Source organism: Larimichthys crocea, chromosome X, assembly GCF_000972845.2.
Source record: "Larimichthys crocea isolate SSNF chromosome X, L_crocea_2.0, whole genome shotgun sequence".
Taxonomy (NCBI): Eukaryota; Metazoa; Chordata; class Actinopteri; family Sciaenidae; genus Larimichthys; species Larimichthys crocea.
Genome location: NC_040020.1, coordinates 109,991 through 127,616, shown reverse-complemented (window position 1 = coordinate 127,616; position 17,626 = coordinate 109,991). Strand labels below are relative to the sequence as shown.

At 45.7% G+C, this 17,626-nt stretch overlaps 1 protein-coding gene across 5 annotated transcripts in view; it reads left to right on the top strand.

Moving 5' to 3' along the window:
* The first annotated feature begins 213 nt into the window (after positions 1 to 213).
* The window catches only part of rab3ip (RAB3A interacting protein (rabin3)), a 19,838-nt gene continuing 2,425 nt past the window's right edge, over positions 214 to 17,626 (top strand). For 2 of the 5 annotated variants that reach the window (XM_019263544.2, XM_019263547.2), the window contains exons 1-10: positions 214 to 386; positions 4,067 to 4,180; positions 5,080 to 5,196; positions 5,283 to 5,449; positions 5,524 to 5,695; positions 5,960 to 6,055; positions 6,984 to 7,061; positions 7,142 to 7,348; positions 7,426 to 7,554; positions 7,640 to 7,752. In XM_019263544.2, the coding sequence (XP_019119089.1) occupies positions 5,107 to 5,196; positions 5,283 to 5,449; positions 5,524 to 5,695; positions 5,960 to 6,055; positions 6,984 to 7,061; positions 7,142 to 7,348; positions 7,426 to 7,554; positions 7,640 to 7,752 (1,052 nt within the window). In that variant the 5' untranslated portion in view covers positions 214 to 386; positions 4,067 to 4,180; positions 5,080 to 5,106. Of the gene's footprint in view, positions 387 to 1,020; positions 1,173 to 4,066; positions 4,181 to 5,079; positions 5,197 to 5,282; positions 5,450 to 5,523; positions 5,696 to 5,959; positions 6,056 to 6,983; positions 7,062 to 7,141; positions 7,349 to 7,425; positions 7,555 to 7,639; positions 7,753 to 17,626 lie in introns of those variants that run through there. The other 3 variants (XM_027283571.1, XM_019263548.2, XM_019263546.2) reach the window with 3 other exon arrangements.

Here is a 17,626-nt window from a genome sequence, read left to right as displayed (position 1 = left end):
ATGATAAACAATAGGTGACTCCACCACAACAAACTACAACAATAAAACTCATCATCTATCATCTATCATATAAAATAGCATCTTTTGATGCTTTGATTACATGTTTTTAGGGAGTAATATTTTAAATACACGGAGTACTTTTACTTCAGTAAAGTATCCGATTACTCCCTGTTATTTCTGCTGAGGCTGCAAGTTCAAATAGAATGGGACGACTGTGTCTGCTAGTTTCCGAGCTGTCCCTGAACGCACCGCCCCGTCGGTCGTTGGAGTAACCTGCTCCGGTTCTGCGTCAACAGCCGCTCCGGTGTGTCGGTGAGCCTCCGTTTGTTTGTTTGTCACCGGCAGGAAACACCGACAGGCTCGGCTCCGGTCCACTCGGAGGTCCGGTGAGTCTAACGTGTTATTTGTTTTTGTTTTTTAGTTAAAGCCGCCGATGGCAGCATCAACGTCCGTGCGCCCATTATCGGACGCCGAACCCCGTCTGTCGCACTCATTCCTCCGCCTTTTTTTCCAGCTCGTAACCGAGCGACCACACTCCGACCGTCTGTGTTTGAACACGCCTGTTGTTATTTAACTTAAATTCAGCCACACATCATTTTTTATCGTTTTATTCGCCTTTTATTCGGCCAACCGCCGGCTCGGCTGCGTGCGGTGGCCGACAATGGAAGCAGGGCTCCTCCGGTAATCCTCCATCCAGCGGGCGGATAACGGAGGGTCGGTTATCCCCGTTCAGACGCGTCGTTTTCGGGTCTTATCCGCTTCGTTTGTCCCGCTAACATTGAACGCTTAAAGCTAACGTTAGCTCGGGTTTATAGCACCGTAACCCGAGCTGACTAACCCGGGTTAGAGACGCGTCCATGAATCTTTGATCCAGCCTGAGTGTCACATAACAGCCTGTTAGCTTAGCTGTTAGCTTAGCTGTTAGCTTAGCTGTTAGCTTAGCCGTTAGCTTAGCCTGTTAGCTTAGCCTGTTAGCTTAGCTGTTAGATTAGCCTGTTAGCTTAGCTGTTAGCTTAGCCTGTTAGCTTAGCTGTTAGCTTAGCCTGTTAGCTTCGCGCTAACCACCTATGTTAAGTAGATGTTAGCATGTTAGCACTAGCCGCTGGCTAAAGGCTAAAGCTGTCACCCTGAACCAGGTGAAACATTTGAGTCATGTGAGGACACGTGAGCAGGTAATGAGCTATGAATGAACACACACAAACACTCTCTCTCTCACTCTCTCACACTCTCTCTCTCTCACTCACTCTCTCACACTCACTCACTCACACTCTCTCTCTCTCTCTCTCTCTCTCTCTCTCACTCTCTCTCACTCACTCTCTCTCTCTCTCTCTCTCTCTCTCTCTCTCTCTCACTCACTCACTCACTCTCTCACTCACATTCTCACTCACTCTCTCACTCACATTCTCACTCACTCTCTCTCACTCTCTCACTCACTCTCTCTCTCACTCTCACTCTCTCACACTCACTCTCTCACTCACTCTCACTCTCTCTCACTCACTCACTCTCTCTCTCACTCACATTCTCACTCACTCTCTCACTCTCACTCACTCTCACTCACTCTCACTCACTCTCACTCTCTCACACTCACTCTCACACTCACTCTCTCACTCACTCTCACTCTCTCTCACTCTCTCACTCACTCACTCTCTCACACACACTCTCTCACTCACTCACTCACTCACTCACTCACTCACTCACTTCAATCGTATTAGTCGAATAATAATTAATTATTTAGATTATTTTCATGTCTGAATGTTTCCTTGTTCCAGATTTTCTGTTTTCTTTTGAATTATTTGAATATTTTAGTTTGACCTGCTGCTCTCGGGCGACATTTAATCAACCAATTAATGGATCGACAGAGGAAATAATCAATATGATTAAATAATAGCTGAGCTTTTTATTTGAGTCAGACCATATAACAGCATATAAAATAGCATCTTATGATGCTTTAAATACACTTTCCTGAATATAACTTCATGTTTTAGTGAGTAATATTTTAAATCTTAGTTAATATTTGATGTTTAGGCTGTTGGTCGGACAAAAACAAACGTTACGGAGGTGTAACTTTGGATTTCAGCTGATGGATCTGCAATGAAAATCAGTATCTCTGAGTGTGACCATGAAGACACACGTTAAAGTTTATTCTTAGAAGAAGGTTGCTGAGTCATGAGTTCATTTGGTGTTCACCTGATCTGCACCTGTCTTCGACTGTAGCGTTTATGACTCGTTCGTTTCAGCTCCTCTCACTGTCTCTGCTCATAGTGCCGACATCAAAACCAAGCGTGACAGGAAATGCAAAACTTATTCTGAATTCCGTGTCCGCGACCTGAGAGGTTATTTTTAACTTCAAACAGTCGTCGTGAAAGTTAGCTGCAGAGACCAAAACTGTTTTTTGTACCAGGCTGTAAACATGTTTATTTCTGCTGTGAAACATGGGGACTTATGGAGACTGACTCACTTCTGGAGCCAGCCTCACGTGGACGTTAGAGGAACTGCAGTTGATTTCACAGTTTGAGGCGATTTTCTTGCTCAGGAGGTCGAAGTCGAAGCTCTGGACTGAAAGTTCGTCCTTTAATGTGTCCGTTAAATCTTTTCTTCCTGTAGTTTTGAGAGCGATGCCGGAGTCGGGACGTCTGTCATGTGACCAGTAGGGATGTGCGATTGATGCAAATATGTGCGCGACACACTCGCAGCCCAACATGCATATTGACAAACTAGGCAGAAGGCGGAGCAGATACGCTCGGCAGCGAGGAGCTCTTTCCTGGCAGCGAGGAACTCTTTCCTAGCAGCGAGGAGCTCTTTCCTCAACAGCGAGGAGCTCTTTCCTGGCAGCGAGGAGCTCTTTCCTCAGCAGCGAGGAGCTCTTTCCTCAGCAGCAAGGAGCTCTTTCCTCGCAGCGAGGAGCTCTTTCCTCAACAGCGAGGAGCTCTTTCCTTACAGCGAGGAGCTCTTTCCTCACGCTCCGGCTGCCAATCAGACACTCGGTCGAACCTCCACAGACAGCCTGAAATGTCCGTGAAGCTGAGACTGTCCAGGTGGATTCACAGACTAAACTCTGATCATCTACCTGTGTGTGTTCTCACTTTGTTTACTTCATGAACCAGCTTCTAAATCTAAATCTAAATCTTGCAGTTTACGCAGCAAAAAATAATGACACGACGAAGTTTAATCTGATTTGTGTCCGGTGGGGGAGGGAAGAGAGAGAGAGATGCAGGTGGTTAAAAACCATCAAACTGTTCAAACAGCTGCTCGTCTCCTCGCCGGCCGGCGTCGTGTTGTAAACAAACGGGCCGAGCCTTCACTGGCGCTGCCGGAGTAACCGGATCCGTACCCAGCATCGCCTCAGCGTGTCGGGTTACTGCGGGCTCTCTCTAGGACCGGTCTCCATCGAGACGGGCAGGAGACCGTTTTGAGTTTCACCTGACACCTGAGAGTGTGTGTGTGTGTGTGTGTGTGTCTGTGTCCACGCAGAGTTGACAGGTGTGTCCAGAAGGGGGCGGGGCTTTGACTTTGACCCATGACGTCACTTTTCATGACTCGCCTTTATTTGTCCTGACGTCTTCAGTTTGTCTTCAAGCCGCTGAGTTCAGCTTTTGTATATATGCTCAGTGTGTGACACACCCACTGTAACACACACTATAACACACACACACACACGGATGAGCAGGTGGGACCGGTGTGCCGTTGAAACACACCTGCCGAGGCAGCTGAAACTAAAGGAAGGTGAACAAAGTCGTGCAGGTTATTTCGCCAACGCGGCGATTACGGAGGGACCGAAATAGACGCCGTGCTTTTGTTTGACGGTCACGCTGACGTCGGACGTCGACTTCCTGTTTCTGACTTTGACCCAGAAACTTAAACTTCCTCTGTCTGATGGAGGACTTTAACCCCGTCACTCCTCCACGCTCATCAGGTACCTTCAGGGACAGAACACACCTGATGATGTCATTGTTGACCAGCTGGTTTCTTCGTGGAGCGAGCGCCACGAGAACGTCACGTCTTACTGACTTCAAACTTCTTTATTTCTCAGCGCTCATAAATGATCTCCATCATCTCTGTCTCTCAGGTTGAGGACGGTCTTCACCTGTCGTCTGTTTGCTGACTCATCGCTCACCTGGTTTTTCACCGACTGCGAGCCTCCGTCCATCCTGACCGCCTCTGAAGTCACCACCGCACTATGGTACCACACACACACACAACCACACACACACACTCTTAAAGTGTTGACACGTCTGCTGCAGACGGTGTCAGACTTACGTAGACGTTAAATGATTCAGACTGACTTCAGATCAGCGTCACAAACAGGTCAACACATCGACTCTGATCAACATGTTCGTCTCTCCTGAGGTCACACGAGTTCCCGTGTGGGCCTTGAGGTCCCGTGTGGGCCTTGAGGTCCCGTGTGGGCCTTGAGGTCCTCAGCAGTATTAGTTGTTTGGCTTTGGTTGGGAACAGTAGGTGCCAGTCTGTCTCAACACTGTGGTGTCCAGGGTCACAGAGACCTGTTGCTGCCTTCATAGTCATAATAGATAGCTTGTTGTTGATGGTCCAATCTGCGTAAACAGACATCTGTGTCTCCAGACTAGAATATGCTGACAATAACACCTCCATGGGTAAAGACATTCTCTTTGGCTAATTCTGGGCGTGTAGTATTTGTGGTGTTATCTTGGGGTTTAAAGTCGATCCACCAGGATGAGTTGGGCAGAATGTGAGACCGACTCAGGCACTTCTGATGAACTTTGAGAGTGTCTCTAATTCTCCTTGGCCAAGCATCAATAAATAATACAGCATAAGACATCAGAGGCTGCTGAACACTTTCTGAACTCCTGACCATTGACCTTTGACTTCAGCAACTTCTCCACAACACCCGGTCTGCTTAACCGTCTTTGTGTGTCAGGACGAGGCGTCCTCTTCAGTCTGCGTCACGTCTGAACGTAACAGCATGTATTCACATGAAAGAATCTTCAACCATCGACACGCTGAAACATTTAGCTGACGGCAAAATCTGCTTTGAACACGCAGTGCAATCATGTTTGTTTCTATGACAACCCTTTAATACAAACGTGTGTGTGTGTGCAGAGTGTATGATGTCTGAGAGCAGCTGCTATGGCCTGCAGCAGCGGTCAGACCAATGCTGAGACTCTGGAGGGCTTCCATGAGGTGAACCTGGCCTCGCCCACCACACCTGACCTTCAGGTAGGCGGAGCTTCGTCCTCATCACACGAGACCCGTCTCCGTCCGGTCACCGACGTCACTGACGAGCATTTCTGTCATCCCCGCAGAATCAAGCCGAGCAGCGCCCGCCGACCCGCCACAGCACCCCGCCCACCTCTCTGTACCGCACCCACTCCCTCGGAGCGCCTCCGCCCGGCCTCCACACCTCGCTGCGAGCCGACCAGCTCCCCACGCAGCCGGTGTACTCCACGCCGCGGCACAGCCACAATGGAAGGTAAACCGAGCCGCCGCGGCAACAAAAAAAAAACGACTGTGATCCCTAACTCTGTTGTTACCATGGTTACACAGCGTGCCGGGCCAGGAGGCGGAGTCGGCCGATGGCAACTTCCTGTCCGGAGAGGACGGCGAGGAGTGCAGCGCCCTGAGCGACAGCCTGTCGAGGCTGCGCAGCCCGTCAGTGATGGAGGTCCGAGAGAAAGGATACGAGAGACTGAAGGAGGAGCTCGCCAAGGCCCAGAGGGTAACACACACACACACACACACACACACACACACACACACACACACACACACACACGGCTTCTGAATTTAAAGGTGAATGTGAGTGTGTGTGTGTGTAGTCGGACTGTGTGTGTTTGTTACGATCATCACTGACGTCATTTTATTTCATTTAAATTTAATTTTTTATTTCCTTCATCTGTTCATGTGTTCATTTGTTTGGTTGTTTTTTTTTTTCTGTTGTGGTGTTCTCGTGTGTGTGTGTGTGTGTGTGTGTGTGTGTAAGGAGCTGCTGTTGAAGGATGAGGAGTGTGAGAGGTTGTCTAAAGTCAGAGATCAGCTCGGCCAGGAGCTGGAGGAGCTCACCGCCAGTCTGTTCCAGGTCGGTCCGCTTCCTCTCCGTGTGTCCGTCTCCTCCTCTACTTTCCTGTGTCCTGTTTCCTTTTTCCTGCTTCCTCGTGAGGCAACGGCCAGACAGAAACCGGACAGAATAAATCAAAGATGCTCGATACAGAAACGTGAGACAGAGACGTGATAGCAAGTCTTAGAAAGTCTTTTATAAAAGTCACTCCCCGACCCAGCTCCTGTTCTGGCACGACACCGACTCTGCTCCCCCTTCACTGTCCATCAGGAAACGTAAGACAAATGTTTCCCCACTTAGTTTCTGGCTTCCCATTATTTACTGAACACTGGAACGTCCTCTTCACTCTCTTCTCCTCTGCCATTGAGGCTGCTGAGCCCGGTTACATTTCCCACTTGCCAGCTCCTGTTCTGGCACAACACCAGCTCCGCTCCCCCGTCAGCATTCACCTGTAAACCTCCTCTTCTTCTTCTTCTTCTTCCCTGTGGTCCAAAACACCTCTGACATGAGCTAACAGCAGCTACAGCTGTCAGCAGTTTACTTCACTGTCCATCATAAACTCTGTAAATCACAGAGAGTTGAGGCGGAGCAGCCGGAGGACATCAGAGGGAAAACCAGAAAACATTTCCTCCATAAAATATGATCCAGTTTCACCAGAATCAGTGAAATAGTTGCTGCTGTGTGACTTAGTGCCGTAAAGCGTTACGTACTTCTCCCGACCCGGAGCCCAAAGTTACATAGTGTGAGAACAGACGTACGAATGACAGAGACACCGTTCACCTGATCACAGGTCAGTGTGGGTCAACAGGAGGTAAATCTGTCCGGCTGTCGTTCCTCTTCACGTTCCTCCTCCTGGTGATGGGACTCTGTCTGTCTGTCTGTCTGTCTGTCTGTGTGTGTTATCGATGCTGCTTCACGAACACGTAAAAACATTAAACTTTTTTTTCAGGAGGCTCACAAAATGGTTCGAGAGGCGAACGTCAAACAGGCGAACGCCGAGAAACAGCTGAAGGAAGCGCTGGGCAAGGTGAGACAGGAAACGCTCGTTATCTCCGACGTCAGCTTCCTGTTTCCGTGTGTTTGATCTTTCCTCCTCGTCCTCTTCAGATCGACGTCCTCCAGGCCGAGGTCCAGGCCCTGAAGACGCTCGTGCTCTCCTCCCCGACCTCCCCGCTGGGCGAGCTTCCCTCCACGGGAGGCGTGAAGACTCCGTTCAGGAAGGGCCACAGCCGCAACAAGAGCACCTCGTCCGCCATCATGGGGACGCAGCCCGACCCGTCGGCCACGCAGCCAATCGTACGAGAGTGTAGAGAGGTGGGTGGAGCCCGCAGACGTTACACGTGTGTTTTGAGACGCTGCTTTACCGTAACACGTCCTTACGTGTGACGCAGGTGGACAGTCAGCTGTTCAGTGACTTCAAGGCGTGGAAGGAGGAGCCGACGCTGGACCGAGGCTGCTGCTTCCTGGAGAGAGTTTACCGCGAGGACATCTACCCCTGCCTGACCTTCAGCAAGAGCGAGGTACGCACACAACAACGAGGTGTTAGCGTGTCGTTCGAGCGTAACATGAGACGAGCGTGACGTCCTTCTTCGCCCTCTCTCTCAGCTCGGCTCGGCCATCCTGGAGGCGGTGGAGCAGAACACGCTCAGCGTGGAGCCGGTCGGTTTCCAGCCGCTGCCCGTGGTCAAAGCGTCGGCGGTGGAGTGCGGAGGACCAAAGTGAGTCCACACACACACGCAAATAAAACCGGTTAAAAAAAGTCATAGTATAGTATGGCAAAAAAAATCAGTAAAAAAAAAAGTCACAGTATAGCACGGCAAAAAATCTGTAAAAAAAAAAAGTCATAGCATATAGTATGGCTAAAAAAAAGTCATAATATAGTATGGCAAAAAAATCAGTTTAAAAAAGTCATAGTATAGTATGGCAAAAAAACAGTAAAAAAAAGTCATAGTATACTATGGCAAAAAATAGTAAAAAAAAGTCATAGTATAGCATGGGAAAAAAAATCAGTAAAAAAAAGTCATAGTATAGTATGGCAAAAAAACTAAAAAAAGTCATAGTATAGTATGGCAAAAAAATAGTTAAAAAAAGGCATAGTATAGTATGGCAAAAAATCAGCAAAAAAGTCATAGTATAGTATGGCAAAAAATCAGTAAAAAAAAGTCATAGTATAGTATGGCAAGAAAAACAAAAGTCATAGCATGGCAAAAAAATCAGTAAGTTAGTATGGCAAAAAAAACAGTAAAAAAAAGTCATAGTATAGTATAGTATGGCAAAATAAATCTGTAGAAAAGTCATAGTATAGTATGGCAAAAAAATCAGAAAAAAAGTCATAGTATAGTATGGCAAAAAATTGTAACCTGCTGCCTCTCGGGCTACATCTAATCAACCAACTTAATTGGATCCGACAAGAGGAAATAATCATATGATTAACTAATAGCCTGAGCTTTTATTGAGTCTCACGCCATCTAACAGCAATAAAATAGCATCTTATGATGCTTAAATACACTTTCCTGAATATACACTTCATTTTAGTGAGTCAATATTTTAATCTTAGTTATTTTTTGATGTTTAGGCGTTGTGACCAAAAACAACGTTACGGAGGTGTAACTTTGGGATTTCAGCTGATGGATCTGCAATGAAACTCAGTATCTCCTGAGTGTGACCCATGAAGCACACCGTAAAGTTTATTTCCGTCAGCAGAAGGTTGCTGATCATGAGTTCATAGTTGGTTTTCACCTGATCTGCACCTGTCTTCGACGTTAGCGTTTATGACTCGTTCGTTTCAGTCTTCTCAACTGTCTCTGCTATGAGCGCGACATCGAAACCAGCGTGACAGAATGCAAACCTTTATCTGCATTCGTGTCCGCGACCTAGAGGGTTATTGTTTAACTTCAAACAGCGTCGTGAAAGTTAAGCTTGCGAAGACCCAAAACTGTTTTTGTTACAGGCTGTAAAAATGTTTATTTCTGCGTGAAGTTGGACCTTTGGACATGGGGAACTTATGGAGGACTGACTCACCTCTGGAGCAGCCTCACGTGGACGTTAGAGGAACTGCAATCCGCTTGATTTCACAGTTTGAGGCGATTTTCTTGCTCAGGAGGTCGAAGTCGAAGCTCTGGAGCAAAGTTCGGTCCTTAACGTGTCCGTTAAATCTTTCATCCTGTGTTTTGGAGAGCGATGCCGGAGTCGGGACGTCGTTCATGTGACCAAGTAGGGATGTCGGGGATTGTTGTCAAAATATGTGCGCGACACCACTCGCAGCCCCACATGCAGCAACAAGGGAGCTGAGAGATACTACGGAGCTCATTCAGGGCTCTTCTGGCAGGACTTCTGGCGCAGGAGCTCTGCCGAGGGCTCTCTCAACGCGAGGAGCTCTTTCCTAGCAGGGCTCTTCTAAGCGAGGTGTCTTGCTCAACAGCGAGAGCTCTTTCTCCGCTCCGAGCCGCCAATCAGGACCACTCGGTCATAACCTCCACAGACAGCCGTGAAATGTCCGTGAACAAGACGTCCAGTGGATTCACTTAGACTAACTTGTATCATCTACCGTGTGTTTTCTCCTTTGTTTACCTTCATGAACCAGTCTAACTCTAAATCTAGAGTCGACCCGGTTTACGCCACAAAAACATAATGACACGACGACGTTTTAATCTGCATTTGTGTCCGGTGGGGGAGGGAAGAGGAGGTACTGTCCTCCCGTGATTGATGGCAGGTGGTAAAACAACATCAACAACTGTTCAAAACAGCGCTCGTCCCTCGCCGGCCGGCGTCGTGTTGAAACAAACGGGCCGAGTCATCATACTAACTCACAAATGGCGCTGCCGGGAGTAAACCGGATCCGTACCATGCATCGCCTCCGGGTCGGGGTTACTGCGGGTGCTCTTCTCTAGACGGTCTCCATCGCGACGCGGGCAGGAAGACCGTTTGACGTTTCCACCTGCACCCTCGAGAGTGTGTTTGTGTGTGTGTGTGTGTGTGTGTCGTGGTGCTGTTCCACGCAGAGTTGACAGGTGTGTCCAGAAGGGGCGGGGCTTTGACTTGAACCCGTGACGTCACTTCTTCATGACTCGCCGTTATTGTTCGCATGACGTCTTCAGTTTTCTTCAGCCGCTGAGTTCCAGCTTTTGTATATGCTCAGTGTTGACCCACCCACTGTAACACACACTATAAAACACACACACACACGGATGAGCAGTGGGGACCGTGTGCCGTTGAAAACACACCTGCCGAGCAGGCTGAAACTAAAGGAAGGTGACAAAGTCGTGCAGGTTATTTCGCCAACGCTGGCGATTACGGAGGGACCGAAATAGGACGCCGTGCTTTGTATGACGGTCCGCTGACGCGGACGTCGACTTCCTGTTTGACTTTGACCCAGAAAACTTAAACTTCCTCCGTCTGATGGCGGACTTTAACCCGTCACTCCTCCACGCTCATCAGGCTTACCCTTCAGGGGACAACACACACCTGATGACTGTCATCGTTGACCAGCTGGTTTCTTCGCTGGAGCGACGCCCCACGTGAACGTCAGTCTTTACTGGACTTCACACTTTTATTCTTCAGCGCTCATTAAATGATCTCCATCCATCTCTGTCTCTCAGGTTGAGGACATGTCTTCACCTGTCGTCTGTTGATGATCATCGCCACCTGCGTTTTTCACCGACGCGAGCCTCCGTATTCCTGATCCTGACCGCCTCTGAAGTCACCACCGCCACTATGGTCCACCACACACCACACACACACCACACACACAACACACACACACACATCTTCAAAGTGTTGGGACACGTCATGCTGCAGACGGTGTCAGAACTTAACGGTAGACGTTTAAAGATTCAGACTTGACTTCAAGCAATCAGCGTCACAAACCAGGTCACAACAATCGACCTGATCAACGTGTTTCGCTCCTAGTACGTCCGTGTGGTTAGGCCGGTGTGCCGAGGTCCGGTGGCGACTTGAGGTCCGTGTGGGCCTTGGGTCCCTTGTGCGGCCCTTAGGGGTCCTCAGCAGTATTAGTTGTTTTGCTCTTTGGTTGGGACACGTAGGTTGCCAGTCTATCTCAACACTGTGGGTCCAGGGTCACAAGAGACCTGTTGCTGCTTCATAGCATCAATAGATAGCTTGTTGTGACTGGTCCAATTCTGGTTAAACAGACTCTGGTCTCCTAGATACTAGAACATGCTGACACATAACCCCTCCATGGTAAAGACATTCTCTGTGACTCCATTCTGGGCGTGTAGTATTTGTGGTGTTATCTTGGGGTTTTAAAAGTCATTCCACCAGGATGAGTGGGCCAGTAATGTGAGACCGGACTCAGGCATTCTGATGAACTTTGAGAAGTGTCTCTTAATTCTCCTTGGCCCCAAGCTAATCAATAAATAATACAGCATAAGATCATCAGAGGCGCCTGAAACACTTTCTGAACTCCTGCCCATGACCTTTGGACTTCAGCAAATTCTCCACAACCCCGGTCTGCCTTAACGTCTTTGATGTGTCAGGACGAGCGCGTCCTCTTCACGTCTGCGTCACGTCTGAACGAACACATGTATTAACATGAAAGAACTCTTCAACCATCGACACGCTTGAAAACATTTAGCTGGACGCGAAAATCTCTTTGAACACGCAGTGCAATCATGTTTGTTTTATGAGCCAAACCCTTTGTAGCAGAGTTGTACTGATGTTGCGAGGCAGCTGCTATGGCTGCAGCAGCGGTCAGACCAAAATGCTGAGAATCTGGAGGGCTTCATTGAGTGGAAACTGGCTCGCACCACAAACTGACCATTCAGTAGGGCGGAGCTTGTCCTCGTCACCACGAGACCGTCTCCGTCCGGTCACCGGCCGTTCACTGATCGAGCATTTCTTTCATCCGCCCAGGAATCAAAGCCGAGACAGCGCCCGCCCGACCCGCCCACACACCCGCCCCAACCCTCTCTGTACCGCACCCAATCCTCGGAGCGCCTCCGCCCGGCCTCCACACCTCGCGCGAGCGACCAGCTCCCCACGCAGCCGGTGGGACTCCACGCCGCGGCACAGCCACAATGGAAGGTAAACCGAGCCGCGCCGACCGCGGCAACAAAAAAAAAACAACGACTGTGATCCCTCCATACTCTGTGTTCCCATGGTTACAACACGTGCCGGGCAGGAGGCGGCGTCGGCCGTGGCAAACTTCCGTCCGGAGGAGGACGGCGCGGGAGTGCAGCGGCCCTGAGCGACGCAGTCCTGTCGGGCTGCCGCAGCCCGTCATGCTGGAGGTCGAGAGAAAGGGATACGAGAGACTGCAGGAGGAGCTCGCAAGGGCCCGAGGGTAACACACACCCAATACACACACACAACACACCACCACACACCACACACACGCGGCTTCTGAATTTAAGGTCAATGTGAGTGTGTGGTGTAGTCCGGACTGTGTGTGTTTGTTACGATCAATCACTGACGTCATTTTATTTCATTAAATTTAATCTTTTTATTCCTTCAATCTGTGCCATGTGTTCATTTGTTTTGGGTTGTTTTTTTTCGTGTTTGTTCTCGTGTGTGTTGTCTCGTGTGTGTGTCGTGTGGTGTGGTGTGTGTGTGTGGTGTAAGGAGCTGCTGTTGAAAGGGATGAGGCGTGTGAGAGGTTGTCTAAAGTCAGAGTCAGCTGGCCAGGAGCTGGAGGCGTCAACGCGCCAGTCTGTCCAGGTCGGCAGCTTCCTCTCGTGTGTCCGTCTCCCCCTCTACTTCCTGTGTCCTGTTTCCTTTTTCCTGCTTCCTCGTGAGGGCAACGGCCCAGAAGAACACGGGACAGAATACATCAAAGATGCTCGATACAGAAACGTCGAGCGAGACGTGACAGCAAGTCTAGAAAGTCTTTTATAAAGTCACTCCCGACCCAGCTCCTGTTCTGGACGCCACCGACTCTGCTCCCCCTTTCACTGTCCTCAGGAAACCGTAAGAAAATGTTTCCCCACTAGTTTCTGTGCCTTCCCATTATTTACTGAACACTGGAACGTCTCTTCCTCTCTTCTCTCTGCCATTGAGGCTGCTGAGCCGGGTTACATTTCCCCTTGCAGCTCCTGTTCTGGCCACAACACCAGCTCCGCTTCCCCGTCAGCATTCACCTGTACACCTCCTTCCTTCTCTTCTTCTTCCCTGTGGTCCAAAAACCACCTCTGGACATGATCTAAACAGCCAGCTACAGCTGTCAGCAGTATGTACTTCATGTCCATCATAAATGCTGTAAATCACAGAGGTTGAGGGGAGCAGCCGGAGGACATCAGAGGGAAAACCAGAAAACATTTCCTTCCATAAAATCTTTGATCAAGTTTCACCCGAATCAGTGCAATAGTTGCTGCTGTGTGATTAGTGCCGTAAAGCGTTAAGTACTTCTACCGGACCCGGAGCCCAAAGTTACTAGTGTGAGAACAGACGTACGAATTGACAGAGACACCTGTTCACCCTGATACAGGTCAGTGTGTATCTGATAAAGTTCAGGTGACACCAGGAGGTAAAATCTGTCCGGCTGTCGTTCCTCTACGTTCTCCTTCTGGTGATGGGAGACTTCTCTGCTGTTGCTGTCTGTCTGTCTGTCGTCTGTCGTTGTGTTGGTTATCATGCTTGGTTCACAAACGTAAAAACATTAAACTTTTTTTCAGGACGGCTCACAACAATGGTTCGAGAGGCCGAACGTCAAACAGGCCGAACGCCGGAAACAGCTGAGAAGCGCTGGGCAAGTGACGACAGGAAGACGCTCGTATCTCCGACGTCCAGCTTCCTGTTTCAGTTGTGTTTGATCCTTTATCCTCGTCCTTTCCAGATCGACGTCCTCCGGCCGAGGTCCAGGCCCTGACAGCGCTCGTGCTCTCCTTCCCGACCTCCCGCTGGGCGAGTTCCCTCCATAGGGAGGCGTGAAGACTCGTTCAGGAACGGCCCACAGCCTCCAACAAGAGCACCTCGTCCGCCATCATTGGGAGCACGCCCGACCTCGTCGGCCACGCAGCCAATCGTAACGAGAGTGTAGAGAGGTGGGTGGAGCTCCGCAGACGTTACACGTGTGCTTTTGAGACGCTCCTTTACCGTAACACGTCCTACGTGTGACCAGGGGACAGCAAGTGTTCAGTGACTTCCCCAAAAAAGTGCGTGGAACGGAGGAGCCGACGCTGGACCGAGGGCTGCTGCTTTCCTAGGAGAGGAGTTTTACCGCGAGGAATTACCCCTGCCTGACCTCATGCAAAACGAGTTAGAAAACGAGGTATGTCGTCGAGCAAACATCAGAAGGTACGCCTCCCCCCTCTAACTCGTCGCATCCGAGGGTGGCTCATACCGTCGTTCCAGCGTCCTGTAAAGTCGGCGGGATGCGAAACCGGATCCAACACACGCCTAACGGTAAAGCAGATCGACTAAAAAAAGCTGCTATATACTCACACATCAGTAAAAAAGTCAATTAGTTGCAAAATCGTTTTAAACTCGATAGATGGCAAAAATCAGTCCTAGTATGACTCTGAAGCAGTCATATGGCTAAACTAAAAAGTCCTAAGATGCAAAGAAAAGCAAGTAGATGGCGAACATCAGTCAACACGAAAAAGCAGAATGATCTAAACAAAGTCTGTAATGTAGGCTAAAAAAGCATACTATGGAACATCAGTAAAAGCCTAGTTTGGCAAAAAGAAAAAAGCTCGAGTGGCAATAGCAGCCGATAGTTGGCCAAATCGCCAAAAGCATGTAGCGTTGGAGGCAAGAGACCAACTCCTTTATGTTTTCACCAAAAAATGCAATCTTATAGTATGTCAAGATAAATATCGGGTAAAGTACAAGTATAGTATAGTCGGCAAAATACTATTCAACGTAATACAAAACTACATGTGCCGTGAATAACACTATGCACTGTGCAAAAAATCTGGTAAGTCATAGATAAAAATGGCCAAAACAGTAACAAAAACAATACTCATATGATCAATTAAACAAACATAGTACTAGATGGCAAATAGTAAGTATACGCTCTACGATGACGAATAGTAAGTCTTCCATATTGTCTATGGCATAAACAGCTCTTACGTTTATATTGCCCACAAAAAAAGTAAAAAAATCATCTATAGTTGGCTAAAAAAAATCGCTTTTTGTATAAAAAGTCACTAGTTATAGTCCATGGCCTAAAAAAAATCAGTATAAAATCACCAAGTCATAGTATAATCATTGGCAAAACTATAATTTCAGTAAAAAAGTCATATAAGTGCAAAAATCTAAAAGTTGATAGTCATCAAAAATCGTAAAAAGCCTATAGCACAAACATCAGTAAAAAAAAAGTCCGATACAGCAAAACTTAAAAAGGTATCAGTATAGTATGCAAATGTTAAGCTGAAGTAACAAAATAGTCAGAAAAAAAGAATAGAGGCTCAAAAAAATAGTAAGCATAGTATGGCCAAGAAAAAACAAAAGTCATAGTATGGCCAAAATAATCGCAAAAAAATCATAGTATAGTATGGCAAAAAAACAGTAAAAACTAAAAAAAGTCATCGTATACATGGTCAAAAAAACTAACAAAAGTCCAGTCAGTATGCAAAAACATTCCGCTAAAAAATAGCATAGATATGCCGCAAAAAATACTAAAAAAAAAAGTCATAGTATTAGTATGGCAAAACAGAAAAAAAGTCATTATCGATGCAAGACAATCATTATATGGCAACAAAATCTGTAAAAAAAAAGTATAGTATAGCTATGGCAAAAACTACAGTAAATAAAAAAAGTTCATAGTATAGTTTATGGCAAAAAAAAGTTAAACAGTCAGTATAGTATGACAAATATAAAAAGTCATAGTATTAGTATGGAAATCAGAAAAAAAAATCTAGTGCAAATCTTAAAAAAGTCTAGTCCTAGATTCTAGTACTGGCAAAAAAATCAGTTAAAAAAAAGTCATAGTATATAGCAAATATGTAGCAAAAATCGTAAGTATGTAATAAAAAAAGTCTCAGTAGTATAGTACTGTATGGCAACAAAAAAAAAACGTAAAAAAAGTCAGAGAAAGAAACACTAGTCTAGTATGCGCACAAAAAATCGAAAAAAAGGCATAGTATAGTATGGCAAAAACAAACAGATAAAAAAACGTCATAGTATAGCATGGCAAAAAAAAAAATTCGTAAAAACAAAGTCATAAATCGTATGCTAAAAAGTTATATTATGGCCAAAAAAATAACATTTTAAAAAAAGTCATAGTTATAGTATGCAAAAAAATAGTAAAAAAAAAGTCATAGTATAGTATGCAAAAAAAATAGTAAAAAAAAAAAAGTCATAGTTATAGTTATGGCCAAAAAAACATGTTAAAAACAAGTTACTATCATGAAAGAAATAATATAGTTATGGCAAAAAAATCGAAAAAAGAGCATGTATAGTATGGCAAAAAACAGTAATTAAAAAAAAAAGTCATAGTATAGCACGGGCAAAAAAAATCAAAATAGTACAAAAAGTCAAAGAACAAAAACAAGTTTGAATAACAGTCATTAGTATGGGCAAAAAAAAAAACACGTAAAAAAAAGTCCATAATGTATAGCATGGCAAAAAAAGTAATCTGTATTAAAAAAGTCATAGTATTAGTCTGGCAAAAAAAATCAAAAAACGTCATAGTATGGCAAAAAAATATGTAAAAACATAGTCATAGTATAGTATGGCAAAAAACGAAAAAAAGTACTTAAGATGGCAAAAAGAAAAAAAAAAAGTCATAGTATAGTATGGCACAAAAAACAGTAAAAAAAAAAGTGCATAGTATAGTATGGACAAAAAAAAATCAGTAAAAAAAAAAAGTTCATAGTAATTGGAGGTCAAAAATAGAAAAAAACATCTAGTAAAAAAAAAAAGTCCAACCGCTGGCAAAAAAACAGTAAAGTATAGTATGCGGCAAGGAAATCTGTAAAATAAACAAGTCCTAGTATATAGTATGGCAAAAAAATTACGTAAAAAAATATATTATAGCCAGCAAGAACATCAGTTAAAAAAAGTCATAGTATTAGGTCTGCCAAAAAAAGTAAAAAAAAAATAGTATATATGGCAATAAACGTATAGTTCGTGAACAAAAAATCAGTAAAAAAGTCATAGTATAGTATGGCCAAAAAGTCTGTATAGTAGCCAAAATCTGTAAAAAGCACTCAGTTAATTATGGCAAAAAAAATTTAAACAGCTTAATAATTAAAAAAAAAAAATCATCGTATAGTATTGGCAAAAAAAAATCAGTAAAAAAGTCATATATAGTATGGCCAAGAAATCAGTAAAAAAAAAAAAGTATAGTATAGTATGGCAAAAAAAACGTAAAAAAAGTATATAGTATATATGCAAATAGTAAAAAGTATAAGTATAGTTGGCAAAAAAAAATCAGTATAAAGTCCATCGTCTAGTATGGCAAAAAAGTTAAAAAAGCATTAATCATAGGCAAAATCAGAAAAAAAGTCATAGTTTATACTCGAGGCAAAAAAATAGTTAAAAAAGTCATAAACAAAGGAAAGTACTAGTATGGCACAAAAAAAAAAATCTGTAACCAAAAAAGTCATGATAGACACGGCCAAAAAATCTTGTAAAAAAAAAAGTGGGGGGCGGGTCATTAGATAAATATGGCAACAAAAATCCGTTGGATGA